Below are 17,544 nucleotides of genomic sequence, written 5' to 3'. Positions count from 1 at the left end.
AAAAATCGACAAAATACACTGAACATACCCGAAAAATTTGATTCAGAAGTTTCAAACAACATTAGTTAAATTAAACTAAAATAGCACGGTTCTCGTGTAGTAGTTAAAGTATTTATACTAGTTTATATTACATAGTCAGTAAGAAGTTCTGAAAATTGTCTAATACAGTGATATTACTTAGTGAAATCACAAAAAAATCTGAAAGAAAGAAAAGATCGATTTTTTCAATAAAAACGAAGTGACTAAAAAAAATAGTGAATTTAAGTGAATTAATCAGGTTAGTACGTCAATTGGAGAAAATTGCCTTATTTCAATAGTGATTATGATTATTTTTTTTATGCCAAATGTGCAATTATAAAGAAATTCGCGTAACAATAAAATTATTATCAGGTGACTACTTCCTTATTTGCTCAATATTCATTAAAAAAATTTGCTACTACATACAGTATAATCGTTATCGTATAGATCCAGTATATTCTTTGTTAAAAGCATGAATAAATTTCCTTTATCGCTTGAGAAATTTGTAAATTTTTACAGTTTTGCAATCAGTTACGTTCTTTTTATTTCTCACTCTTTATTGAGAAATTACGAAGAAAAAAGACCTTCATTCTTACAAATTATTGTATGTGTTCCTTTATCTTTTTTTTAAAAAAATTTAAATAAATCTTTTTTGATTTATTATCAATATCATGTAACATGCTTCATGTTCCAAAAAAATTTGTTGATAACAATATGAATCTTGTCACTTTTATCTCAATTAAAATTTTCCCACAACAGAGATTACACGCTAAATAAATTTAACAAAGAAAAGTCATAAATAAAGAACAGTCACAACGAAACGAATCATTAAAAAAATTCTAGAACAGATCAAAGTAGTATGACACGAAAAAGAAGTACGCAGTCTGGATCAAGTTCTGCAACAGCAAAGTTGATAAATCGAATCAATAAGTTTGGCAAGAATGCAATAAACAACACGTTGATGGACGCGAATGAACAAAAGACACATCATTCGTTAAGCTATGATGAAGATGATACATTTGTACTAACGACTAAACAAAAACAACAATTGCAACGAAACGAGTATTTAGAATCGTTGACCAAAGAGCAGTTGAAAATAGAGGCAAAGAGACGTGGACAAAAAACTTTGGGAACTAAATCCGAATTGGTATTATCATCATTACCGATAAAAACATCGTTGTGTACTTTTTTTTACCTAGTTTTATTGTTCTTATCATTTCTTTTGCTGTTTTTATCAGTTCTGCTTTCTTTTACTTACTTTTTGATATTTTTTAGTGTTTTTAAGCGTTGCTTTAGTTTATAATCCATTACACACACAGGATTTTTATAATCCATTATTACCTTTTTCATTGATGATGATTCAAAGTTCATTTTTAATTACTTACACAATTCATTTAGCATTTATTTCTTAGTTAATTAATCTAGGAAATAGATTCATACTGTTATGATTCATTTCTTTGATTTACTTGTTAATTGTATTGTATTAAGAACAAGAATCATGATGCATTTCAACGGGCACAAAAAAAAAATGAGTGAATTTCTAACAGATCAACATTTTAATCAGAAAGTTGATTCACCTCGTTGGAACAGCTGTTTTCTTATTAATTTATGTGTACGTCTGAAGACTTTGATAACGTTTTGAAATTCGGGGCAGTCATATAAAATGTGAAACTTCTTGTTTTTTTGTTTTTTGGCAATTCAGTCGAGGCTATTACATTTCCTAATGACGCGTATGAATATTTTAAGATTATCAATTTTTTGCAAAGCATAATGTGTCTTTGTGATCACATTAGGCTAATGACACTGAATTTTTAAGTATGAACTAGATATTTTAAGGACTGTCGGTCCGTAAAAGTGTTCCTGAATCTTCTAGTAACTCAAATTAAGCCGGTTAAAATTCACTGTCTTCAGACTAAGTTTAGCTGATTGTGATACCGAAAAATGCGCACTAGTGATCCGTTGGACGGTCACTTAATCATTGTTATATGTTAAAACAGATATTTTTGCAAAGAAAAAAAAAATAAAATAGAAATATTTTACCTATTTATAAATGACACGAAATATCTATAAGCAGCGACAATGTTTCTTCTTAGTAACTTACTTGTTGCTAGCGCTAGTGTTCAAAGGAACGAGATGAGATTTGTGTTAATTTGAGAATCATTTCATTCAATGAAGCAAGCACAAATTATGATACTTTATTTTTATTCAGCTTCTATTATTTTTAATTTACAAATCGGCTTTGCTTAGCTACTTCTGTGAGACAATTTATTTTTGAGTTTATATTCCTTTTATGTTGGATATTATTGTTAATTTATGTTATTTTTAGATATCATAATTTTTGATTTATTAATTTATTATTATTACGTTTTTAGTATTGAGTTGATTTAAATCAAGTGACAATATACATTGAAATTAATCTATTCTACTTTCTAAATTTATTTTCAGTTACAACGATTGGGCTATAAAATGTCATTAAGACATTCGAGCTCTTTAAACAATGTTCGTCAATCGTCTAGTCAAAATATGAAGATGTCATCGTCATCTCCAAATGGTTCATTGGCGAATGTAGGAAAGGCAACTGAACGACAGCGTTTGAAAAAGGAACGTGAAAGTCTCAAGTTATGGACTCATCCAATATTAACGCTCAAATATAGTTTTCTGGAAATGTCGACGCTTTTTACAATTTATAAACGCAGTTTATTAAATCATAAGAAGACTATAAGCTTTTTATTAGTGCTGCTGATAGGATTTTTTACATTATGGTATATTCCTGGAAAGCATCAAGTCTATGTTGAACTGATAAGGAAGAATGCATTCTTTGTAATGTATTGGGTTGGACTCGGTGTTATTTCAAGCATTGGATTAGGAACTGGATTGCATACGTTTATTCTTTACTTGGGTCCTCATATAGCTAGTGTAACGCTAGCGGCATACGAGTGCGGATCACTTGACTTTCCATCCCCACCTTATCCTGACGAGTAAGCTTTACATTATAATATTTAATGAATTTTTGCTAATACTTTAGTGCTTTTAGTATCATCTGTCCCGATAATCCGACAGCCGGATTTGTTCCTTCTTTATGGAGCATTATGAGCAAAGTACGTCTTGAATCATTCCTTTGGGGAGCTGGTACAGCTTTAGGTGAATTGCCCCCATATTTTATGGCAAAAGCAGCTCGTCTTTCTGGATATGATCCTGATGATGATGAAGATTTCCAGGAATTCGAAGAGTTACAAAAGAAAAAGGAACATGGCGAGAGATTGAGCACGTTTGAGAATCTAAAATTAGGAATGGAACGTATTGTTGAACGTGTTGGATTCTTGGGAATTTTAGCATGTGCTAGTGTAAGTTATTAATATATTCATTATTAATTGATGTCATTAACTGTGAACATTTATATTTTAGGTTCCAAATCCATTATTTGACTTGGCTGGTATAACTTGCGGACATTTCCTAGTTCCATTCTGGACATTTTTCGGCGCAACCCTTATCGGAAAGGCTGTGATTAAAATGCATCTGCAGAAAATAGTTGTTATTGTGGCATTCAACGAGAATTTGATCGAGAAAGCCGTAGATTTATTAGAATTCATTCCAGTTATTGGAAAAAAGTTTCAAGAACCATTCAAATCATTTTTACAAAACCAAAAAGAGAAATTGCATCGCGGTAAAACCGCAAATCCAAAAGGAAATTTATTACAAAAAGTTTTTGAAGTTTTTGTAGTTGGAATGGTCCTTTACTTCATTCTGTCTATCATTAATTCATTAGCCCAAAGTTGGCATAAGAGGATACACAAAAAGTCGAGCAAAAAGCAACAGCGCAAAGTAACTAAGGAAAATTAAAAGAAATAATTTATAATGCAAAAGAAGCAAAAAGACAAAAACGAAGGAAGAACTAAAAGAAATTTTCATTTTCGACCTGAAAATGAATCGGAATCTATTATAATTTTATTTTACATGTTTTACCTAAATAGGTAAAGAAAAAAGAAAATATTTAATATAAATTATTGTGTGTTGCGAACCCTATCCCAAAATTAATGAAACCGTTTTGTAGACTACAATTTATTTATTTAAGCGTGGCTCAGGCATATATATAGTCATAATGCAATGTTTTATATGATAAAATTTATATACCTGGGCATTTGAAATAGATAGTAAATTTGTGCTAAATAAAATACATCATTTTATTATTATTTGAACCTTTATCTTTTCATTTTTTTTGGAAGCCTGTTTTTAATATCATTTATTTTTTCTTACCTACTTATGTCCTTTCTTTATGTTGAAGCTTTAATTAACTTTTTATCTATCAAAATGTATCTTTAGTGCACATTAATGCGCCAATATATTGTCCATGACTAACGATCAATATTGATATTCAATAGAAGTTATGCCAAAGATATTAATTTGCTATTGTCTGATAAAAAAAAATTATTGTCATAAATCTAGTGTAATTAAAACTCGTCAAAATTTATTTTTAATCCGACGGATTAAATCTTGAAGCAATTTAAATCCTAGGATTAATCTAAACCAGAGCTCGAAGTCGACTCGACGTTCCCATACTCGAATTCAAGTCGACTATAAGCTATAATCAAAACCATAAAAATTATCATCTGACGAGTATATGATTAAGTAAATTAAATAAGAATCGACTATGTCTGGCGCACCTTTTGGATCAGTTTAAAATCTCATTTTTTTCTATTCTTGCGTCTAACTTTAATCTAATAGGATATTAAAAGCATAAAATATGTAGAACAATTAATATGTAAGATAGCAAATTTGTAATAAAAGGTTTTCATTTAACTGTAAAGGTAAAAAAATAAGGAAACTTGGTCTTGTTAATTCAATTAAAAAAATTCTATGATTTTTTTTATTATACACATGATTTGTTTTAAGGACTTAATGCACAAATAATTGATACAAATAATTTCAATCGGAAATTTTTACATACAACTAAACTTGAACGAACGAAATCGAGGAAATAAATTATTTCACTATAATTAAGGAAAATCATATAATGATTTTTTTTTTTTGGGAGAATTAAAGTTTTGTGCTTTAAAATTGTAGGAAAAACATCATTAACAAAAAGAACTAATTAATTAGTCTTTTCAAAGTTCTTTCTTTGGGGCAGCACCACCTTGATATTTAGGCTTTAATTCCTCGATTCTCTTAATGAAGTCTGGCTTCTCTAAACATCCATCACATGTCTCATCCCAATCAGACAAAATTTTCTTGAGATCCTTAACTTTGAGTTTCTTGAGATCGACAGTATTCAAGTCAATTTGTTTATCTATAAAAAGAATAATTAAAAGAAAAAGAAAAGAAAATTAACATACAGCCAACAAGTACTACAGACGGTGATTTTGTACTTACCGAATTTAAGATCGCAAATTTGAGCATCCTTTTTCTTGAGTTTCTCACAGATTTTATCAGCAGGCAAGTGATAGCTGATTGGTTTACTAATTTCTCCTAAACTTCCAGTAGCAGACTCCTCAAGACCGCCAAGATAATAACACTAAAGAGACACGTCATTTATATCATTTCTGTATGTGAAAATTTTTACAGTAATACTTACAAATCGATTCTCCTTAGATTTTGAGCCTTTACAGAACTTTCGGAATTGATCCTCAATCTTTTTAGGTTCTTTCTTCACAGCCTCATCTAATGTATCTACAAACTTATTGATGGTAGCTATACATACTTCACAATCTCCTTCTTTCAAAGAATTTGCTAATGTGAAGAATAATGTACATAGGATAGTTCCCAAAATTAATTTGCGAGTTGAATTCATGATTGTTCTACGTTTAATTTAATTAACTTGAGATATCTGATACTATTTATTGTTTTTTCTTCTGATTTATTTCCTTAATTTACTGTTTTCCTACTGTTTTCATTGAATATTACTCTTATAATGATTTTAATGTTCTGGAAAACTTTTTTTGATTATGTGGTTTATACAGAATCGACTGTCGATGTCTGTCAAGAAATCGTATAATGGGCAGGTCCGCGTATTAACTTTCCGCGCATTACAATGAAAATTTAAAAAGGTTGCTTTGATAAAATGTATTGTAATTATTGAATTTATAATTCATTGTTCTCAATTTGTGGACTTAAATGAAGTTAAACATCATGTTTCGTCAACGGTCATTCAATATTTGAATTGTTTGATCAAAATTGGAAAAAATCAACAAATCGGTTTCATTCGCGGAATTGCCCAGAGAAATATCCGTAAAAGTGTCGACTTTCATCACTTTTTGATCATCTTTAAAAAATTGGTTTCCATCGTTTTAAGGTAATTATGATCAATTATTTATACTAGATATCCATCAAAGGAACCTAACAGTCATTAAATCTCGTCGAGTTTCATTCAGAGATCGAAAAATCAATGAAAAATCATGATGATGTATTAATGTAACCTATAAGTTAACTGAATAATATTTTATTTTCGCAGAACTAACTATATCCAGTAACATTCATAATGTCAATCGCCGTTGATCGTATCCAAAATTACTACCAATATTCCGATGCCGAAGCAAAATTCTATCAGGTAAATATAATTAATGAAAAATGTCTTTTTTCGAGATATGACGTTGAACTTTTTAATGCAAGCTGCTAAATCCTGAAGTTCAGGAAGTAAAAGAAGAAGTGGTTGAGGAAAAATTGTGTCCAAAAGAAAGCAATCAGGATGTTAAGCCTAAAAAAGCAAAAAAGAATAATAAAAAGAAGGAAAATTCTGAAAATGTCCAAAAAACTGAAGAACCAGTAAAGCAACAACAATCAGAAAAGCCAAAGAAAATTGTCGTCAAGGAAGCTTCTAAAGATGAAGAGTCATTGAAAGATGATTCTGGAATTGCCGAAAGTCCAACAGAACCTACGGCTTCAACAGCCACTAAGAAAAAGTCTCGATCAAAACGCCAAAGAGAAAAGAAGGCAGCTGAAAAAGCAGCAGCAGCATCATCTCAGCAAGCTGAAGTTCAAGTTCAGCCAAAAGTTGAAAATGTTCCAAAACCAGAACCAGTCATTCCCAAACCTGTTCAGGAAACTCCAAAACCAAAAGAAACGGTCGCCAATAAGAAGAAAAAGAACAACAAGAATGCATCGTCTGACCAGAAACCCGTCAAAGACGAATCAAAGGTTTTTGAAAAGGATATTTTGATTGTTTTTGAGTTGATTTTCTCCACCAATTATTGTTTGCTTAGGTTGTTCCTCCTTATCGCTTATACTTATTATTTTTCCATTCATTATTTCGTTCTGGAATAATCACTTCTGTTTTGCATTATCGCTAAAAATAATGTACTTCTGTTTTTCGCATATAGAATGGCGTTTCAAGTACATCGACAGCAACTTCAACATTAGCCACTGAAATTGCAAAGGCCAGACAACACATCAAGTCATCACTTGAACGAGTCGATGGAGTATCCAATTTCAACATTACTGGATCAGCTGATTTGTTGGAACGTATTTCACATTTGGAAAAAGACAATGCTTCACTCAGAGGACTTGTTGATGGCATGCAGAAGCTAGTCGTTTCTTTAGAAACACGTTTAAACAAATTGGAAGGTACACCAGCACAGCAAACATCAGTCCCAACTCCAGCACCAGCACCAGGTAATTTAATTCTCATGTCTCATGCTTAATAGTTACTAACGCTAAATTTTATTTGCAGCCGCCGCTAAAAAAGATGAAGAAGAAGATGATGATGTCGACTTGTTCGGTTCCGATGACGAAGAAGATGCAGAGGCTGAGAAACTCAAGGAAGAGAGAGTAAAGGCATATACTGAAAAGAAAGCCAAGAAACCCGTACTCATTGCTAAATCCTCAATCTTATTGGATGTTAAACCATGGGACGATGAAACAGACATGAAAGAAATGGAAAAACAAGTCCGTACTGTTGAAATGGACGGTCTTCTTTGGGGAGCCAGTAAATTGATTCCATTGGCTTACGGAATTAAGAAATTGCAAATTATGTGCGTCATTGAAGACGATAAGGTCTCTGTCGATGAGCTCCAAGAAAAGATTCAGGAATTCGAAGACTATGTCCAGTCAGTTGATATTGCTGCTTTCAATAAGATTTAAAAAGTTAATGTGAATTAATTCCGCTTTTTCCATGTATCCTTACTATATTTACAATCTCAATAATAAATCATGATGATTGCAAATTAATTTATTATTGTCAGTAAAGTTTAATCATATAAAGAAAATATTCTCAGAAATGGAAGTAAACATAACGATATTTTTATTTATAAAAGTTGGGTTATATTGTCTATTGGGCATTAACATCAGTCACCATTGAATTTCTGTGAAGGTTTGATTTTCGTTCGAGTAAAATTATATTAAGTTACTTTATTCTAAATTAGCCATTGGACAAGTCATATCATGTATCTCTATAACATTGCTCAATCGGTTTATTTATTAAGCTCGGATGTAAAGTGATTGTGATGTTCCAGAAAAAAATTTCAATTTTTTTTGTGTAAAATCTAAGTAGGATCGGAAGTTTTTTTTTGTTAAGATATTAGTAAATAAAGGATTAATGTATGAGGATTAAAGTCATAAAGTCTAAAAGATATTTAACACGAGTGAATTATATCCAATGAATGTGATTAAGTAGTATAAAGTTAATTACCAAAGATCATAGAGAGAAATTTTTAGTGAAAAAAAAAATCAATCTAAAAAAAAAGTGAAAATCAAATGATTTTAATAATCGCCCTGAAAAACCTTATTCATCTATCCTGCAATGAACTTGAAAAAGTGAGAAAGAAGTGCTGCTGAAAAGAAATTACTACAAAATAAATAGTACATCTATAAATAGAATACAGAGAAAAAGTGAGTGTATAGGCACTATGTGCATTTGTTATTTCCTTCTTCTTTTCTGCAATTGCTCGAAAAAAAATGTATAAAAAATAATTGAAAAGTTTTGAGGTCGTCCGTAAATGAGGAGATTTTATGGAACCAAACTCATTAGCTGTATACATAAATAAAAAGCCGAAAGCGGCTTGCGTGCACTTTAAACTTTTGCAAAATAGTTTACCTATAGATAGAAGATCGATATGTCTGATATCAAAAAATAAAACAAAAATCACGTCGATGTGTAGATAGGCAGTAGACTTAAGAATCGTGTGATAGTCATTAATAATTTATTATTATATTCTCGACGTCGTTTAATGGATCAAACGAGTTATTCACAAATCTCTTATCTTAATCAATTTAAATTTGTACAGATGGGTACCGACTAAAGCGCGTCTTTCACGCTCAGAACTGAATTAGAGTAAATTAGGAACTGTCAAAAAGTATTTGAAAAATAACTGTCAAAAAATATTTAAAAAATAACGGCCATGAAATATTTGAAAAACAACTTTCGAAATTAATTCGAAAATTTTACGTACGTATTTGTACGTAACAGATTCATTTCTGTTACTCTTTGACTGTTTCCAGCAGAGGAAGTGATTTCCATCTGGAAAAGTTGCGCTAGAATAAACAGTTCTGATAGGGAGAATCATATAAAAAAATTAAATAATTTACATTCATTCATATGACACAATCAGGCAGGCACAACAGATGATTCTTAAATGAATCATTTAGTTCGTAAGGCAATCAAACGCATGTCACAGTTTGCGGAAACTTTATCATTTAAAATATTCATTACTAACCAATTATCGTCAATTTTAAATTAGTCTACAACACATTTTACCTCCGTCATGTCTTGTGAGGACTTTAGAACCTTTTTTTTTGTTTTTGTCTGTGTGTTGTCTTGTTTATTAATTGCTGGATGGATGTGAAATACATAAATGTTATTTGAATATTCATGACGACTTTGAAAATTATTATTTTATTACACTATGTGTCGTAAAAAGTAAGTAAGTCTCGTACATTTTGATACGGAAACGATAACAATTTTTCCATGAAGAACTTCATTGAAAGTCTACCTTTACGTCATTACGGAAAGAAGTCGATAATAATTACTGATTTAATATATGTCGGATTTTAAGTACATGCACATTACCTTCCGAAGCTTTATATACAACTTTTTTGTTTTAAAGTCATTACTTACTAATTATTTTTGATGCTTATATAAATTACTATTAGAATAATTTCACATAAGTATATACTGGCTTGTTGCTACCTACATAATAAATAATTGGAGTGATTTTTTTGTGTAGATTCTTATTCTTTACGGAAAAGTCAAAAGGTCAGTTTGTGAAGCTATTAAAGTTATTAACAGGTATTAACGAAAAAATGTTTAAAAGTTTTTTTACGTGGATTGTTTTGGACTTATTTTGCCGGTGCGGTCAGTAAGATTATTTTAAATTATTGAATTTATTGAAGCATTTTATTTGCTTGATTTAACGACATTCTAAATTTTAAATAAGTTACCGGATTTTTGAAATTCAAATGAACTGAAATGAGACGAAATCAAGAATTTCTGAACGTTTTTGATACAAAATTAAATTGAAATTTCTCCCTTTTCTGCTAAATTAACTAATTTATTATTAGAATCAACAACATAAACATTACGTACTTTATCCATTTATACTTCAACAATAATCCTAAAAGTCTTCCGTCAATAAAAAACAAAAACAGATCTATCAAAAGATCCAGTAAGCTGATAACTTCTAAAAACATAGATAGCCACATGCCCAAAATGAATTGATTAACTCATTAACTTATAAATATGCGATGAAAAGGAAAAACGTGTTTCAAAGTCCACTCGAAGTGCAAATTCCTTTGAAATCACGAAGATTTTTTATTCACACGAATGTTTCTGGTCTCTTTTTTTTCATCTTATTTGCCGAGAAGAGGTTCTTGGATATTATATGATGATTAATTCACTCTAATTTGCCAATATTAAATTCACTGAATAATACATTGCTAATTTTAAGAAGTGACTGAGTAATTCTACGAAATATCTTTCAATTGACAAAATTATTTGTAGATGTCATGACTCATGCTCACTGTAATTCGAGTTATTTCTCAATAATAACATCCTTTGAATACACAATAACCATAAAAATTGTTCAAGTATTTCTGTAGAAAATTGTAAATTCAATGACATTTCCTTATCTTTAAATCTAAGATTACAGTAGGTAGGTACTTAGATACAGTTACGTCGATGATAAATATGACGATGGTATACAATCTGTTATCTAATACGATACTAATGCATGCATGCTTTAAACTAATGTATGTTTAGCAAGTCACAATGTGCTAATCAGCATAAAGAATTTTGCATGCATATGGTTAATTACAATTCAAGTATTATTTAATATACCCAACTAAATGTGCGATATATGTATCATTTAATGAAAGGTGTGCTGTTCAGACCTAAAAAACGAAAAAATTTGCGTGAATAAAAATCATCGCCCCACCCTACCTACATAAGAATTAGCAACACTTAAAAAGGAGTGTTAATAATGTTAAGTTAATATTTAAAAGCGGAGAGAAATAAAGAAGTATCAAGTAAATAGAACTCGTGCAACGCTTACTTGTGTCTTCATTATGAGAGAATATAAATATCCTTGAAGGTCGTCAGTCAGTATACCTAAAAAGTTCAGCATATTTTTTGTTATACAAAGAATTTCATTTAATTTTGGATAGATTCAAATTCCGACTAGAATATGGAATATTCATTTGACCTTTTTTATGACTAGATGGGGAAAATTGTATTGTGAAAAATAAACGGTATTATTAATGTTCGACGGAAATATTCATAACTCTCCTTAATATTCAGTTTTCAATTAATTAATTGAATCCTTAAAAGCAGAGGTCGAAGTCGGTGTTAGTCGACTATAGTCGACTAAAGTTTGTTTAGTCGACTAAAGCCGACTAAAAAATTTCTGAGAATTTTCTTAGTCGACTATAGTCGACTAAAACCGGCTAAAGCCGACTAAAGCCGCGACTAAGATCGACTAAAATGAAATTTTTACACTTGTGAAGTATATGGAATTTCATATAAAAAAATTCTTTTTTTTAATTTCCAACAAGCTTAAGTTCGAATCTCATAATATTTTTTCAATATTTAACTAATTTATAATCTCAGAAAAGTCTAATTTTCTTATTCTAAGATGAAAAAATCCCAAAAAAACCCATTTTGCAAAGATTTTCTTATTAAAACGTGAAAAATTCACGAAAAATCTAAATTTTGCCTCGAATTTCTAATTTTTGGATGAAATTCATCAGGATATACTGAATTTTGCTTCAAATTTTCTTAATTAGTGAGAAAGCCGATACAAAACTTGGCTTTTCTGGGTAGTTTTTCACCCCAAATAAGATAATTCAGACAAAACTTCAAATTTTCGACAGTTTTTCATCCAAAAATTAGAAATGCGAGACAAACTTCGGATTTCTCTTGAATTTTTCACGTTTTAATAAGAAAATCTATGCAAAATCGGCTTTTTTTTGGAGTTTTTCATCTTTGAATAAGAAAATTAGACTTTTCTGAGATTATAAATTAGTTAAATATTGAAAAAATATTCAAAAAATATTATGAGATTCGAACTTAAGCTTGTTGGAAATTAAAAAAAAAAAGAATTTTTTTATATGAAATTCCATATACTTCACAAGTGTAAAAATTTCATTTTAGTCGATCTTAGTCGCGGCTTTAGTCGGCTTTAGCCGGTTTTAGTCGACTATAGTCGACAAAGAAAATTCTCAGAAATTTTTTAGTCGGCTTTAGTCGACTAAACTTTAGTCGACTTTAGCCGACTAAAACTCATCCGACTACGACCTCTGCTTAAAAGATTTCTTGTATTTTAACGGATAAATTGTGGGAGTTTTTGAATTTTTAGTGAGTTCAGTCAATATTTATATATGTGGTCATACAGACAAACTTCGCCCCAAAATCGCCCCAAACAAAACTAACACTATCACAATTTTCCATTGTTCTCCGTGTAAAATACACATAATAGTGTTGGTAATTTTCACAAATTTAGCGGTCACTTTTTCGTATGACCACATATATATATATTGGAGTTCAGTGAACAAAAAGGGGAGAATCAACTGCTTTTAAAAATTTCAAACTCTGAAAATCCGTTAAATTTTGAATTTTACAAATTCGTTACATTTTGAATTCTAAAAAGTCGTTATTTTTCATTTCTTGATTTTTATTTGAATTTTCATCGAAAAAAGGGGAGAATCAACTGCATTTTCCGTTAATAATTTCAAATTCCAAAAAATCCGCTACATTTTGAATTCCAACAATTCGTAATTTTGCGTTTGATTTCTATAAAATGTGTATGTACTTAGCAACGCGATGTCTATTCATTTTCGGCGTTTCTAATCAAATTAAAAAATGTTTTTTTTTTTTTCATTTCTTCTTCCATGTTTTTGTAAAAAAAAAATATATATTTTATTGTGTAGTGACACATAAACCTTAAATAGGTTAGGTCATCATCAATCAGTGTACTTATATTGATGTCATTAAATGTTATCAATTTCAAAAATTATTATTTTTTTTTGGTTTGTTCATCATTTTACTCTTTATGCTACATTTAATATTATTATTTTTTATAGCGCGTGGAAGAAGTAGCGCTGTGTCATTTAAACTGATAAGACGGAGATGATCTTACTGAAAAAATATTTAGCTCGGTTGAGTTCTTTGAACTTGATGAAATGTGATTTTCAAGGTTAGGGTTACAGAGTGTGGTCGTCTAAAAAATGATGCTTTTGTCGTTGATGTTCAAATTTATTTTGGCCGTTTTTTTCATTATTTTTTTAAACGTAAATTTTTATTTTAAAAAGATTCAGAATTCGAACTTTTCAAAAATGTTCGAATTTTCCGGAAATTAAATTTCGAAAATTTTGAAATTCGACAATCTAATACCGAAAACTCGGACTTTCGACGGCCACACCCTGCTTAAGAATCCAGCGAACAAGATCACATCCATTAATCCAATGCAGGGATTGAAGTCGACTTGATCGATTAAAAAAAACGGTTAAAATTTGAAAAAAAATTTACCGAAAAATTTATCGATCAAAAATATTCGTTGAAAATTTTTTCGACAAATTTTTCATCAACAATCCAAGTTGAAAATTTGTCGATTAAAATTTACATGAAAAATTTATTGATCGACAAAGAATTTACCGAAAAATTTTCAAGTGTATGAACATGAAATGGAGAATTTTACAAGGCTACATCTTTTTAGGAGTAGTTTTTTGGCTTTAGTTGATATATTATTTAAATACAGCCCAACAAATATTACAAATTGGCAGAATTCCCGTACAAAATCACTTTTATATCGATAAGGTCCTGTATTTTTCAATTAATTATGCTTACTTAGCCTGTTTTATTCCATCTTCAGCCTTTAGTTATAGTACAAATTCTCCAAATCAGCAAATTTTCCCTTTTTTCCTTAAAATTCTAATAAACTTCATGATTTCCTTATTACTTCTTAATTGTTTCAATTAATATTGTTCCAGTAAGGTTCCTCAGTCATCTTTTATGTCCAAATTAACTTGAAATTAACTAAACTTTTGATTTAATTTAATTGCGATAATTTTTTCTCAAAAAATTGTAAACAAACAAATTTTTCGATAAAAAAATAATTTTTTCGATAAAAAAAAATGTTTCGATAAATTTATCGATAAATTTTTACGATAAATTTTTTATCGATTTTTGATCGACAAATTTTTCATTGAATTTTTTTTAATCGATCAAGAAATTTATTGAAAAAATGCGATCAACTTCAACCCCTGATCCAATGCATTCGTACACAAACATAAAAGAGATGCGGTTAAAAATAAAATATAAAAAAATGTTCACTGCAACACGTGTTGTTTCCGCACGACGATGCTAAATTATAACATTACTCATGTCCATCGTACACGTTCAAAACAGAATAATACGGAGGTATTAAAAAAATTCTTTTTCTATTATTACACTTTGAACGTAAATTCCAAAATAAGAAAAAAAGCAAGAAAAATTTCAATAAATAAATCTCAGTGTGGATAATTGCGCAGTCAGGAGGGCAACAACCCGTATAGTAATTTGTTTAACATCATAAATAATCGAGAATGTCATGTCATGACCATTCAATTAATTTTCTACATTCCATTCATACTTCTCTTTTTTTTCTTTTACTATATTTCAGATTCCAATTTAATTGACCTATAATAAACACATTTTTAACTTCTGTCAATATGTGTCAATAGATACAAACTTTATAAAAGAGAGAGAATTTACATATTTTTAGTGATTTAGAGGAGTTACATGAGATATTCTTAGAATTATTGTTATTATTGACATCGATCAACAAGTGTATATCTCGAAAATATATATAAATGGATACACTTCAAGTATTTCAAGCATCCCAATCAGGTGGCAGTAAACATTCATCACGCACACCTTCACCTTCTCGCTATGTGATGGATCAACAACAATGTAAATGATCGTTGAAAGACAATTATCGTATATTTATTTCATACTATGAACTGAGCGTAATAGCTAGCTCACACATGCACTTATATATGAATCATTTCTTTCATCAAATATTTAAGTTAATTAAGATTTCATTAATTTGTTGTGGATTTATTGCGATCTGTATGTTGGCTTTAATTGTTGAAGAGTTCTTTTTTAATTTATTTAAATTTATTTACGACAATAGCTTATTTAACTGTAAAGTAGACCTTGAAATTCTTTATTGTGACATCACGATACTTATTGGATTTTAAAAATGTTCAGTAATCAATTTTTATGAGTTCAAGTTCGTTATTTTTGGTTTTAAATGGTCGTTAAATTTCAAATTTTTTTGTTTTTCGTTGAATTTTTAAAATTTTAATCTTCCGTTAGAATTTGTTTTTCGTTAAGATTTATATTTTCGTTAAATTTTCAATTTTGTTGTAAATTTTTCAAATTATTTTCGATCAATTTTCCGTTAATCTTTCATTCTTCGTTAAGATTCAAATTTCTATTTTCCGTTGGAATTTCAAACTTTTACTTTTCGTCAAATTTTCAATTTTATTTAGTCAAATTGTCACATTTTATCGTTAAAAATTCAAATTTTGTCGTTAAATTTTCAAACTTAAATTTTCCGTTAAATCTAGAATTGTTATTTTACATTGAATTTTTAAATCATGTTCATTGAGATATTCTAATAGTTCTCATGTCAGCTACACCATTCAATTATTTCCAACATAGTAATAAGCTATAAGCATACCAGTTATTCAAGCAAGCAAGTACAAGTAAACAAGCATATTGTAATTCAATCAATTAACAATCTATTCATAAAAAAAAATATTGACTTGTGGGGAGTTACATTACCCCCATATTCATTACTTGTTGATATTCATTCAGAAAATCTCGTAAATTGACAGCATTCCAACGAAATGATTCATATAGAATGAGCTATGTCATTTGCGTTCAGTCACAATCATTTAGAAAATTTAGTTGTTATTTTTGCATTTTATGTCACACTGAGTTCCTTATTCTAATTAAATAAGTACAACTATACTTTTAATGTTCATAATTGGCTTGATGCTTTTAAGTTCAAATTGAATCAGTTCCACTTTGTTAATTGCCATTTTTACTTGTTACGTTGCGGAAATTATTCAATTTTAATCGTTTCATATTTCTTTTGTATTTTAGAAAATTTAATCACAAAATTATTCAATTGGGGACGTTCATAAATGATGTCTATGGGGTTAGATCAGTGGTGGGCAACCTGTGTGCCACGACACATTTTAGAGGACCACGACCGAAACCACACAAGGTTCATATTAGTCACACCGGTGTGTCGCGACACACATGTTGCTCACCACAGGTTTTGGCTAAAATTACTTAAAGTAGCCTTAGGGTTTGACTCAAAACAGGCCTCAATCCTCTAGCTGTCTTTGTACATGTTGGGTTCGGAATTTTTCTCCATTCCTATCCTGATTGTGAGGATGCCAACCTTCAAGGATCTATTATTTCAAGTCCTTATCCCTGCACACATGTAGGCAACCTGGGATGCATATATGTAGTAGTAACAGAGAATACCACGAGAAGGCGGTATGAAGGTAGGATGCACTTGACATTTGGTCACCTTCAGTGTCAGAATTTGACTTCCAAAATCCCTCTAAAACCTCAAAGATGTTAGACCTCTATATGCTATAAGAGGCCCAATAATAGACGTCATTTATGAACAACTCCCCGGATCATAAATTTCTTATTTTTATTTAGGAAGTTAAATCATGTCGTTTAAGTAAACAGTAAACTTCAAATATTATTTGATGTTAAACACTTCAGCCGCTTGTGTAACTTTTATTTGTTGTCCATCAAATTTCCTCGATTAAAATTATCGTTTATATCCACATTAAAGCCATATGTCCGAAAATTCATGGGAGATTTTTTCATTTTAACGTTCACATGAGATTTTCGTGATTTATTTTTTGTTGTTGTTCCTCAATCAAAAAGGAAAAATCTCATCTTCAAAATGACATTGAAAAAATCAGCATAATAGAGTCTATATATAGAACATTTATAGACAATATTGTGATACAATGTCTCTCAAACCATAATTTTTCCGTGATTTTCCTTTTAAGTGTTTCTTTACGCTTTATTTG

General features: G+C 29.8%; 4 protein-coding genes across 11 annotated transcripts in view; 3 read left to right on the top strand and 1 right to left on the bottom strand.

Moving 5' to 3' along the window:
- The first annotated feature begins 4 nt into the window (after positions 1–4).
- Positions 5–4,214, top strand: Tango5 (Transport and Golgi organization 5). 2 transcript variants are annotated; one of them, XM_070642790.1, is made up of 5 exons: positions 5–277; positions 778–1,165; positions 2,464–2,996; positions 3,053–3,362; positions 3,424–4,214. In XM_070642790.1, the coding sequence occupies exons 2-5, from the start codon at positions 878–880 to the stop codon at positions 3,856–3,858; spliced, it is 1,566 nt and encodes a 521-aa protein (XP_070498891.1). In that variant the 5' UTR covers positions 5–277; positions 778–877; the 3' UTR covers positions 3,859–4,214. The 2 variants fall into 2 exon arrangements, with proteins under 2 accessions (XP_070498891.1, XP_070498892.1); XM_070642791.1 differs by lacking the exon at positions 778–1,165 and having other exon boundaries at positions 6–277.
- A 640-nt stretch (positions 4,215–4,854) lies between these two features.
- Positions 4,855–5,971, bottom strand: Manf (mesencephalic astrocyte-derived neurotrophic factor). The gene is made up of 3 exons (XM_070642793.1): positions 5,588–5,971; positions 5,386–5,527; positions 4,855–5,302 (listed from the first exon to the last, which is right to left on the bottom strand). The coding sequence occupies exons 1-3, from the start codon at positions 5,801–5,803 to the stop codon at positions 5,121–5,123; spliced, it is 540 nt and encodes a 179-aa protein (XP_070498894.1). The 5' UTR covers positions 5,804–5,971; the 3' UTR covers positions 4,855–5,120.
- Positions 5,972–6,208: 237 nt separating this feature from the next.
- On the top strand, positions 6,209–8,175 carry LOC139092410 (elongation factor 1-delta-like). Its single transcript, XM_070642792.1, has 5 exons — positions 6,209–6,304; positions 6,464–6,559; positions 6,622–7,146; positions 7,329–7,620; positions 7,679–8,175. The coding sequence occupies exons 2-5, from the start codon at positions 6,491–6,493 to the stop codon at positions 8,086–8,088; spliced, it is 1,296 nt and encodes a 431-aa protein (XP_070498893.1). The 5' UTR covers positions 6,209–6,304; positions 6,464–6,490; the 3' UTR covers positions 8,089–8,175.
- Positions 8,176–8,310: 135 nt separating this feature from the next.
- Dmtn (transmembrane and coiled-coil domain 2 protein Dmtn) overlaps positions 8,311–17,544 on the top strand; it is a 20,730-nt gene continuing 11,496 nt past the window's right edge. For 4 of the 7 annotated variants that reach the window (XM_070642783.1, XM_070642782.1, XM_070642785.1 and 1 more), the window contains exons 1-2: positions 8,311–8,835; positions 15,096–15,385. In XM_070642783.1, the coding sequence (XP_070498884.1) occupies positions 15,286–15,385 (100 nt within the window). In that variant the 5' untranslated portion in view covers positions 8,311–8,835; positions 15,096–15,285. The remainder of the gene's footprint in view (positions 8,836–15,095; positions 15,386–17,544) is intronic. The other 3 variants (XM_070642789.1, XM_070642788.1, XM_070642787.1) reach the window with 1 other exon arrangement.

Source organism: Chironomus tepperi, unplaced genomic scaffold (assembly GCF_022539635.2).
Source record: "Chironomus tepperi strain 1889 unplaced genomic scaffold, CSIRO-AGI_Ctep_v1 contig_298, whole genome shotgun sequence".
NCBI lineage: Eukaryota > Metazoa > Arthropoda > Insecta > Diptera > Chironomidae > Chironomus > Chironomus tepperi.
Note: the sequence above shows the minus strand (reverse complement) of the source record. Positions and strands in the feature narration are given on the sequence as shown.

What these genes read in the sequence shown, in the direction of transcription:
- LOC139092410 (XM_070642792.1), top strand. Translation starts at nt 6,491, where the DNA reads ATGTCAATCGCCGTTGATCGTATCCAAAATTACTACCAATATTCCGAT. An exon ending in CCGTCAAAGACGAATCAAAG is followed by an intron (nt 7,147 to 7,328) that starts GTTTTTGAAAAG and finishes TTTCGCATATAG; the next exon opens with AATGGCGTTTCAAGTACATC. An exon ending in AACTCCAGCACCAGCACCAG is followed by an intron (nt 7,621 to 7,678) that starts GTAATTTAATTC and finishes TTTTATTTGCAG; the next exon opens with CCGCCGCTAAAAAAGATGAA.
- Manf (XM_070642793.1), bottom strand. Translation starts at nt 5,803, where the DNA reads ATGAATTCAACTCGCAAATTAATTTTGGGAACTATCCTATGTACATTA. An exon ending in AATCTAAGGAGAATCGATTT is followed by an intron (nt 5,528 to 5,587) that starts GTAAGTATTACT and finishes GTGTCTCTTTAG; the next exon opens with TGTTATTATCTTGGCGGTCT. An exon ending in AATTTGCGATCTTAAATTCG is followed by an intron (nt 5,303 to 5,385) that starts GTAAGTACAAAA and finishes TTCTTTTTATAG; the next exon opens with ATAAACAAATTGACTTGAAT.
- Tango5 (XM_070642790.1), top strand. Translation starts at nt 878, where the DNA reads ATGACACGAAAAAGAAGTACGCAGTCTGGATCAAGTTCTGCAACAGCA. An exon ending in TCCCCACCTTATCCTGACGA is followed by an intron (nt 2,997 to 3,052) that starts GTAAGCTTTACA and finishes TAGTGCTTTTAG; the next exon opens with TATCATCTGTCCCGATAATC. An exon ending in GAATTTTAGCATGTGCTAGT is followed by an intron (nt 3,363 to 3,423) that starts GTAAGTTATTAA and finishes TTTATATTTTAG; the next exon opens with GTTCCAAATCCATTATTTGA.